The following is a 10,387-nucleotide window of genomic DNA, read 5'->3' as shown; positions in this document are numbered from 1 at the left end:
AAAGAAACATTTCCCAGATACCTCATCAGCAGGTTATTCTCATTTCCCATTGGCCAGACTGGGGTCACATGCTTCTTCCTGAACCAATCACTGAAAGAGAAGTGGAACCAATCATGATTGATTTAACCTAAATATGATTTTTCTTCTGGGATAAGCTTTCCCTGAAGCTTGGAGCAGCATGGATACTCAAGCCAACTTTATAGACATATAATTGAGGAAGAAACATGACTAGGCCTTAGGAAGGTAACGCTTGCAGAAGTGTAGAAGACTGTTCACAAGGAGGAAAGGGGAATAAATACTAATACCTGAAAAGCTGTTAGAATCTGTAGGCATCTAGGCTGAGATGAGAAAGGTCTGTACCTAGGATAACAGCAGTGAGGATACAGGATAGGGTTGGTGGGCAGGTTTAGAGAAACCTGTCAGAAGATATCCACATCCAGCATCTAGGTAACTCAAACCTACTCTTCAATTGCTGTGGATGCCTAAGAAAAAAATTTTAAATCTACTTGATGGCATCAGAGGGCTGACAAGAGAGTGAAGAATTACTGGGCCAGTATCCAAAAGAGAGTAAAGATCCAGAAGGGAAGCCAAGTATTGGGAGCAGCTTTCCCTGGGGACACTTGTTGAAACCAGGGGCAGTTGCTGAGAGGTACTAGAAAAACTTGAAGTGGAGGGTAGAGTGTAGCTCTGTCTGGTGAAGCCCCCTCACTTTAACTTGAGACCCTGAAAAACAGCATTCTAGGAGTTGTAAACCAAAAGCAAATAGTTCAGCTTTACATCACCTCAGTCCTAGAGATACTAGATTGCTAGTATCTCTGTGTGCCTGTCAGAAACACATGTTAGTCCTCTCTTTAGGAAGATAATATCATCTGAGGTCTTAAATTATTTCTACAAATGATTTTGTAAATGCTGTTTCTGGCATACAATAAAAAAAAATAATGGAAACAACACGAGCAAAAAACAGCAGAAAATTAGAAACATGCTCACAATGGATCCAAATATAAGTTTTTATCAAATACAGACTTTCAAATAATTGTGCTTAAAATGGACAAGGAAATAAAAAACAAGGTAGCAATTTCAGCAGATTTTGGAAACTATTAGATGGGAATTCTAGAACCAAAAAAGCACCTAAACTTAAGAACTCAACAGATGAGTTTCATAACAAATTAGAGACAGCTGAAAAGATCATTAGTAAGCTGGAAGATAGGTCAGAAGAAAATATCCAAAACAAAGCATGGAAAGACAAATGGATGGAGAAATTAAAATAACAGGCACGATACCTAGAACAGTGAATATCAAACTTTAATATGCATACAAAACACTTGGGGATCATATAAAAATTCAGATTCTGATTTAGTAGGTCTAGGGTGGAACCTGAGAGTTTGCATTTCTAACATGCTCCCAGGTAATGCTTCTGATGATCCATGGACCACATTCTGAGTACCAAGAACATAAAAATACAGTGAGAAGAAATTCCAAAGAAGAGATGGTAGATAAAATGTCTAAAAACTTTTCTTAACTGATGAAAGATATCAAGCCACAAATTCAAGAAGTTCTGCAAACTTCAAAGACCCACAAAAAGAAATCCACATGTAGGCAGCATCAATGGGCTCAAGTGTGGTTACAATTGTGAAGTTGGCCCAGGACCAGGCATTGTTTCATTCTGTTGTGCATAGAGTAGCTAGCTATGAGTCGGTACTGACTCAGTGGTACCTAACGACAACAACCAAACTCGACACATACTGTTTTTTCCAATACAAACATATGACAGCTCCCCAGGGTGCCCTACGTAGGCATTGTTAACCCATCAGATGCCAGCAGGGTAGAGTACAGTCTCAGTCCCAGTGGAGAAGGAGGAGGAAGTCAACTCCAGGGATGGAGCAGGATGGCATGAGATGTCATCATGCTACTCAGAATTATGTGTTTCCAGACAGTAGTTGGCTCCAGGTAACTATAAACTGTATTTACAATGAAACTGTGAGTAAGAAGGGACTACCTGGAGTGGCAAGGAGCTCTGGTAGCGTAGTGGTTATGAATCGGGCTGCGAACCGCAAGGTCAGCAGTTTGAAATTACCAGCTGTTCCGTGGGAGAAAGATGAGGCTTTCTGCTCCTGCAGAGGGTTACAGCCTTGGAAACCCTGCTCAGGGTCGCTATGGGTCGGAACTGACTCCACGGCACATAACAACAACAACAACAACCTAAAGTGGCGCTGTGGGATAATGCGCTGGACCACAAGGTTGGTTTGAACCACAAGGTCAGTGGTTCAAACTCACTTGGAAATCCGATACAGGGTTGCTATGAGTCAGAACTAACTCAACAGCACTTACCAACAACAACAACACTATAGCATTTAAATCCAAGTATATAAGTTATTGCATTAAAGATATATTAACTCAATATTACCCACAGCAATTCTACAGATATAATGCAATCCCTATCAAAATCCCAACAGCATTCTTTACAGAAATGGAAAAATTAATCCTCAAGTTTTTGTGGAAAGACAAGAAACTCAAAATAGCCCAAACAATGTTGAAGAAGAACAAAGAAGGAGGCCTCACACCTCCTGATTTAAAAACATTACACAGCTACAGTAATCAAAGCAGGTGGCAACTACAGATATCAGAGCAGGTGGATACTTGTTTAATGATAACATATGATGTTGCTGTTGTTTTTAAGTGCCGTGGAGTCAGTACCAACTCATAGTGACCCTGTATAGGGTTTCTAAGGAGTGGCTGGTGGGTTTGAACTACCAACCTGTGGTCCAGCTTATCCTACAGTGCCACACCAGGACTCTAATAAACACATATAACAATGAAATAGACTTGAAAACCTATACATAAACCCAAACATCTATACTCAATTGATTTCAACAAGGAAATCAAATACCTTCAATGGGAAAGAAACAGTGTCTTTAATAAATGGTACTGGCAAAACTGGATTTCAACATGCAGAAAAATGAAACAAGATCCATAATTCACACCATACATAAAAACTAATTCAAAGTGAATCAAGGATCTAAATATTAAATCTTAAACTATAAAGTTGTTGGCAGAAAATATAGGCACAAAGCTTTGGGGCCTACTTTTTTTCAATGATAGATTATCAAGCACAACAATGAATGCACAAGGCAACAGAAGACAAAAAGGATAGCTGGGGCCCCATAAAAGTTAAATACTCATGTTCATCAAAATATTTTATCAAAAGAAATAAGAGACAACCTATAGACTGGGGGAAATTCTTCAGAAATGATATAACCGATAAGGGTCTAATATCTAAAATATATAAATATATAAAACTTCTCCAACTTAACAACAGAAAGACAAATAACCCAATAAAATACCAAACAACAGACATGAACAGACACTTCACCAAAAAGAATATTTAAATGGGCAGCAGACACATGAAAATCATTAGCCGTCAGAGAAATGCAAATCAAAACCACGATGAAATACCAGTTGTTCAAATAGAACAAGGAAACACTGAATGGTTTAAAATTAGGAAAGGTGTGTGTGAGGGTTGTGTTGTTTTACTGTACTTACTCAATCTGTATGCTGAGCACATAATCAGAGAAGCGGGATGATATGAAGAAGAACATGGCATTAAGCTTGGAGGAAGACTCATTAACAGCCTGCAATATGCAGATGATACAACTTTGCTTGCTGAAAACAAAGAGGATCTAAACTACTTACTGATGAAGATCAAAGTCCGCAGCCGTTGGTATGGGTTGCTCCTCAATGTAAAGAAAATGAAAGTTCTCACCACTGGACCAATAAATAACATCAAGATAAATTGAGAAGACATTGAAGTTGTCCAAGACTTCATTTTGCTCAGATTAACCATCAACATTCATGGAAGCAGCAGTCAAGAAATAGAATGACATATTACATTAGGCAAATCTACTGCACAAGACCTCTTTAAAATGTTGAGAAGCAAAGATATCAGTTTGAGGACTAAGGTGCACCTGACTCAAGTCATGGTATTTTCAATAACCTCATATGCATGTGAAAGTTGAACCGTGAATAACAAATTGATGCTTTTGAGTTATGGTGTTGGAGGAGAATATTTAAAATACCATGGACTTCCAAAAGACCAAATAAATCTGTTTTGGAAGAAGTACATCCAGAATGCTCCTTAGAAGCCAGACTTTGTCTGTCAAACTTTGGACATATTATCAGAAGAGACCAATTCCTGGAGAAGGACATCATGCTTGGTAAACTGGACGGTCTGAGAAAAAGAGGAAGACCCCCAAAGCGATGGATTGGCACAGTGGCAGTAGCAATGGGTTCAAGCGTAGCAATGATTGTGCGGTTAGCGCAGGACCAGGCGGTGTTTCGTTCTGTTATACAAAAGGTTGCTATGATTCAGTACTGACTCAAAGGGACCTAACAACAGCAACAACAAGAACTCCCAATGTGACGCTGTAGGATAAGCACTGGACTGATAGCCACAAGGTTGGTTTCCAGATGCTTCTTGCAAACCCTATACAGGGTCTCTATGAGTCAGAACCGACACTACAGCACTTAGCAGGAAGACTAAGATTTTTAAAAGAAAGTAACGAATGTTGAAGAGGATAAAGAGTTTATGTTCTATCTCCCAGTATGATGGGTAGTGTTTGAGGTCTTAAAAGCTGCATGAGTTTGGTCTCTTCCTATCCAGAGGAAAGAAGAGTGGTGAAAACTGAAAGCATATGGAGACAATTTGTCCAATGGATTAATGGGCCATGTGAACATCAGTCTCTACAATGCTGAGACCAGAAGAACTAGATGTGTCTGACTACCACTGCCTACCTTAGAAGGTCCTGGATAGAATGGGAGAAAAGTGGAACAAAACTCTAAATCATTACAAAGACTAGACTTACTGGTAGAATAGAAACGGGTAGAAACCCCAAGACTAAGGTCCTCAATCACCCTTCATGTTTGAAACTGAACTCACCCTACCCCCACCCCCATGGCTCAATTTTCAGCCAAGCATTAGATAAGATCTCTAAGAAGGATAGTAAAACTAGTGATACGCACATCTTAGGATAATCAACCACATGAGATCAAAAGGGCAGCATTTGCTCAAGGACAAAGTTCAGAAGGATTAGGAGAGAAAGAAGATTGGAAACAAGAAACACAGGAGGAAGTGGGATAAGTGATGTTATATTGAAAGTGAAGCAAAATGTGTATGAATTGTTTAATGTAAAACTGAAGATCTGCTCTGTGAGCCTTCACAATAAAAAGGTTTTTTTGACCTGGCCATGGAGGGCTAGAGCTGAGAGTGAAGCGTCCAGCTGATATGAAGTCGGGGGAGACACACAAGAGCACCCAAATTTGCAGATAGTACCCATTTGACCTAGCTTCAATGGCTTGATGACCAGAGCTCGACTTGAGAAAGATAAAGAAATTTGATAAAGGAATCAAGTGTAAATTACTACAATTTGAAGAACTTGACCTGTACTTATGGATGTAGTAGCTCAAAATACAAACCAAGAGGGAAGGAGTCTTCATATCAAGGATCAAGCCTATCCCCTCAGTATACAGGGTTGATAGGGATGGGTAACTTAGACATTGGCTACCTAAAATTGGGTCGGCTATAAAGGCATGAAGTGGCTGACTTACAAGTTTTCAAGAGGAAGTTTAATTTCAGAGTGTGTGGGGGAAGGTAGAATCCCCACTGAATAGTTTTCATCTTGTCTAGACAGGTCTGGTGAAAGGAGATGGGGATAATATTATGTTTCAATAGTGAGTAATTTTTATCATGACTAATTGCAATTGTCACAACTGTAAAGTTAGAAGTTTTATAGAACATAAAGGGGGAAGTAGTTAATCTTACAGTCCAGGAACAGAGGACTCAAGAGAGACCATCAAGAGAGAAGAACATGAGTGGAACATGGGACTCTAAGAAGAGAAGCAGAGACACCAGAGATTGGAGGCAGAGGTCAATGGCATTGAGAGATAGAGCAGCTGAGGACTCTAGACTCCTGGAAAGAGAAAGGCTGTGTGCTGACAGCCAGGAGGCAGGTTTGCAGAATGTGCCCTTAGGTTGTTTAAATGGTTCTATATTCCTGAGTGTTTTTGTGTACATCACAAAAAGAAAGAAAGAAAAACAGAGGTAATAAAGCAAATACTGTTAAATGATGATGCATGGAGGGGATTGTAATCATTACAATGACACGAAATACGATAGGATGAGTGTAAAATTTATATTCTCCCATGTAAACTATCACTCAATTCACAATAAAAGCTTTGGGGGGAAAAGAAAGAATGAGTAGAGTGCAAGTAAAAAAAAATTGTTTTTTAAAAAAAATTCTACAAGAAGCCATCTAAGCTTCAATTACTGGTCTTTATTTGTCTGGAACAAAAGAGAAAGAAAAAAGCAACCCAACAAGCAGAGAAGGAATTGGACTATAGGACTAATTGTCTACCTGACTGCCTACTGCTTCCTCCACCCTGAGAGCAGAAGAAATACATGGTGCCCAGCTACCACCACTGAGCGATCTAATCGGAACTCAATAGATGAATCCTCACTATAAGAGAGAAAATGTGGAACCAAATTTCAAATTATTAAAGAATACAGACTTATTGGACCTAGTAAGGCCAGAGGAGTTCCTGAGACTTTGGCCCTGAATTGCTTTTCAGACATTAAATTGAAACTGTCCCTGGAAGTGACCTTTAAACTATGCCTAGAAAGTGGGGGAAAGGGAGAGGGTTTTGCTGGGTATGTTTTCACCAAAAATAGATTAACTTTTTCAAAAGGGATCAATTGATTTAATTCTCCAACCAAAAGATAAATTTTGTCAGACTGGCCCAAAAAAACAAAACCTAGATATATGCTGTTTACAGGAGACATCTGAAAAACCTAAGGGCATAGAAAAGTTCAATGTGAAAAGATGGAAACCATGAAAGCATACATTGCAAAACTGTCCAGGCAGAAACTGGAATATTAATTTAAGACAAAAAGCATTATTAGAGGTAAGGAAGGACACTTTGTGATAATAAAAGATTCAATGTGCAAGGCAGATAAAACTATTCTAAATTTGCATACATTGTAGAATCAGTGCTGGAATATCGAGCCACACAGTTGGCAGTTCAAACCCACCAGCTGCTCCTCAGAAACTGTACATAGGGTCACGATGAGTCGGAACTGACTAGACGGCACTTACCAACAACAATAACATAACCTCGAATATATAAAAATGAAAAAACTACAAGGAGAAACTAACAAATCCACATTATAATGGGAGATTTTAACACACCCTTCTCAATAACTGATAGGAAAATGCAAGTCAGCAAGGACAGAGAAATTTGAACAATTAGCACACTGGCCCTATGGACACTCCTAGCACCTGCACTCCACAACTGCAGAGACACCTAGCAGACAGAGGATGGCAGGACTCTAGCGGTGAGGAAGGGCAGAATCCGGAATGCTTTCCAGTATGTAAGCCCCAGCCCCTGGAATCCTGGTGTGGCGTTGTATGTTGACACTTCAACCCCGCCAAGTTACTCCTCAGAAACCCTATACAGAGTCGGAACCAACTCAATGGCACTTCATAACAAACTAAAACCCCCAGATGAGTAATGATTATGTTATCTATTTATTGTACTTAATCCAGAGTTACTGACCACTTATCAGATACAAAACAGTGAGGTCGGTGCTAGAAGCTGAGAGTTAGGAGAAAGAATGCAAAAATAATACTTGTTACAATTTATTGAGTGTCTTCTATGTGTTAGGCACTGTGCAAGGTATTTTATTTTAATGAGCTCAGAGGCCTGATGTGGCAGAGTAGGATAACACTGGACTGCTAACCACAGGATCAGCAGTTCAAACCCACTAGCCACTCCTTGGAAACCCTATACAGGGACACTATGAATTTGAACCAACTTGAAGGTACATAACAACAATTTCTATAGCAACCCTTTCATGTGGATGTGATCATCTCCACTGTATAGATGAGGAAATCAAGTCTCAGAGGGGTAAAATAAATTGAATAGACTCCCATCATTACCCTCCAAGTAGTATAACATCCCCCAGGAGAGAAGACAAGCATACAACTAATACATAGGAGAGATGAAGATGGTGTGTGTAGACTGAGAAAGGAAGCTGCCAGTTTCCAAAACAGAATCTTGGAGCTAGATTCCCAGCCAGGCAGTCCCAGAAGATGGAAAGGGGGCTCAGAGTCCATACCCATTGGGATCCACCTAGGATGGCTTTCCCAGACACTTCTAAAGTCGGCTTTCCTTCCTGGAAACAGAAAGGGTCCAAGCAAGACCCGTAGGGCAGTGGCCTAGACATGTGCCAGGGCACACAGTCACCCCGTAACTGACTGCCAGCCCTTGACCCCCAGAAGGGAGGGATGGATGCTCTGTGAGTCCCTGGGATAGTGGTCCCAGCCTCAAGGAGCTCTCCAAATGGGCAGGGTGTTTGACTTAAATACAGGCTTATAGTTAGCAAGGGCATTGTAGGGAGGGAAGGAGGGTAGGTTAGAGCCTTATGGATTAGGATGAATTCCTCGTGCCTTCTGTTTCTCTCATTTATCCTAAATCCTTGCTGTTCTGGCCAAACAATCTTTAAAATAACCACCATCTCAGAGACTTTGTCACAAATCCTGATTTTCTCCTCCAACCCATTTGCCATGTTGCAACCTTCCCCTTTCAAGCATAGCTCAAAGATACTTCCTCCAGGAAGCTCTCCTCGTTGATCTGTCTCACTGTCCCCACTGCCATTCTTTCCCAAAGGCTGTGCTTCTTCTTTCTCTGAACTGACCCAGTCTTCTCCCTGCTCAGTTCCAGGCCCTCCCGCTGGCATCAAAGCAGTCCCTTCATCGGCCAGCAGTGTGGTTGTGTCTTGGCTCCCCCCAACCAAACCCAACGGTGTCATCCGAAAGTACACCATCTTCTGCTCCAGTCCTGGGTCTGGCCAGCCGGTAAGTAGACCTCAGGCCAGAATGATAAAGGAACTGGAGAAAGGGCAAGGTACTCACCACCTCAGCTGGTGGTACTGTCGTTTCTACCAGAATGTAAGTGTAAGAATGGATGCTGGACACCCAAGAGGAACCAAACCCTTACCTGATGTTCATCTGGGGCAGTCCTCTGTTCCTGAGGCTGCCAGATGTCACAAAACCCAGAGGTTCCTTTGAGACAAGTGGCCATGACCAAGGAAGTAGGTGAAGCCAGGGCCACTGTTCTGGGCTGACTGACTGTGGAAGCTCCTAGCAAGTCCTTAGGATGGACTGTTGACTGAGGGCTGGCTGGACCGTGGCCTCTGAGAGTGAATCACGTTTCAGCACCTCTGCTCTGGTCTTGGAGTGTGGCTGGGGGAGGAGGAAAAATGGGAACAACTGAGATATGACCAGGCCCAGCTGAGAGGAGAGACACTGAGAGACCACAGTGTCTGACCAGACCTGGAGTAGATCGGCTAGGGTGCAGCAGAGGCCAAACCCCTACACTTCCCCTGAGTACTCAGACCCAAGGAGCCACAGGGCTTCACGGAAGGGAAAGAAGACAGGAGGTGGGTGCAGGGTGCAGTGGGAAACCCTCTGAGGCTTTCCTTTCCTCCAGCCATTCAACACACAATTCTACCAGAGTCCACTCCACTCCAGGCACTCTAGCTCTGCCTCCAGGAAGCTTTCCCAAGGAGCTCCCAATCTAATGGGGAAAACAGAAGGAAGAGCTCAGGGTTGTTAGAGTGTTGTCATAGAGATGTGCTCAGGACTGGGAGAGCAAAGAGCAGAAAGAAGGGGCTGGTGTCTCCCTCCATCAGTGATTGTGATCAGCCGAGCATCTGCCGATGAGCTCTTGGCAGGCAAAGAGCTGCCCTGACATTATTCAATAATTATATCCTCATCTCCTCTATTCTCTTTGCTTTCCTGTGGTCTTTCTGAATTACCCTCCAAGCAGTAGGTGGCCCTGCTCCCCTAAGTCCAGAATTCTATGACTGGAGAAGATGCCCAGTAATGACTCTGTTCTCTCTTGTCATCCTCACGGTCACAGCTTCACTTGCCAAAAAGTATTCCTGTCCTAACTGAACAGCTTCATGAATTTTCACGACACACTCAAGCAACCAGCACCCAGAGCAGGGAATCCCAGAGGCATCCTCATACCCATTCCAGTCTCCACCCTCCCCGGCAAGGGTAACCACCAACCTGACTCCTATAGTGCAGATCAGTGTTACCTCTTTTGGGACTTTACATAAATGAATCATAGCATATGTCTGACTTCTTTTACTCAACAGCATGATGGTGAGTTTCATCCATACTATCATCTGTAGCGTAGTGGTTACGAAACGGGCTGCGAACCTTAAGGTCAGCGGTTCGAAACTACCAGCCACACCGCGGGAGAAAGATAAGGCTTTCTACTCCCGTAAAGATTTACACCCTTGGAAACCCTGTACAGGGTCGCTATGGGT

The 10,387-nt window shown here is 42.1% G+C and overlaps 1 protein-coding gene across 1 annotated transcript in view; it reads left to right on the top strand.

Annotated features, from left to right (window-relative positions):
- Positions 1–10,387, top strand: part of DSCAML1 (Down syndrome cell adhesion molecule like 1) — a 442,529-nt gene that overhangs the window by 411,031 nt on the left and 21,111 nt on the right. The window contains exon 20 of the mRNA XM_006833865.1: positions 8,767–8,906. Coding sequence (XP_006833928.1) covers positions 8,767–8,906 — 140 coding nt within the window. The remainder of the gene's footprint in view (positions 1–8,766; positions 8,907–10,387) is intronic.

Source organism: Chrysochloris asiatica, unplaced genomic scaffold (assembly GCF_000296735.1).
Source record: "Chrysochloris asiatica unplaced genomic scaffold, ChrAsi1.0 scaffold00008, whole genome shotgun sequence".
Taxonomy (NCBI): Eukaryota; Metazoa; Chordata; class Mammalia; order Afrosoricida; family Chrysochloridae; genus Chrysochloris; species Chrysochloris asiatica.
Note: the sequence above shows the minus strand (reverse complement) of the source record. Positions and strands in the feature narration are given on the sequence as shown.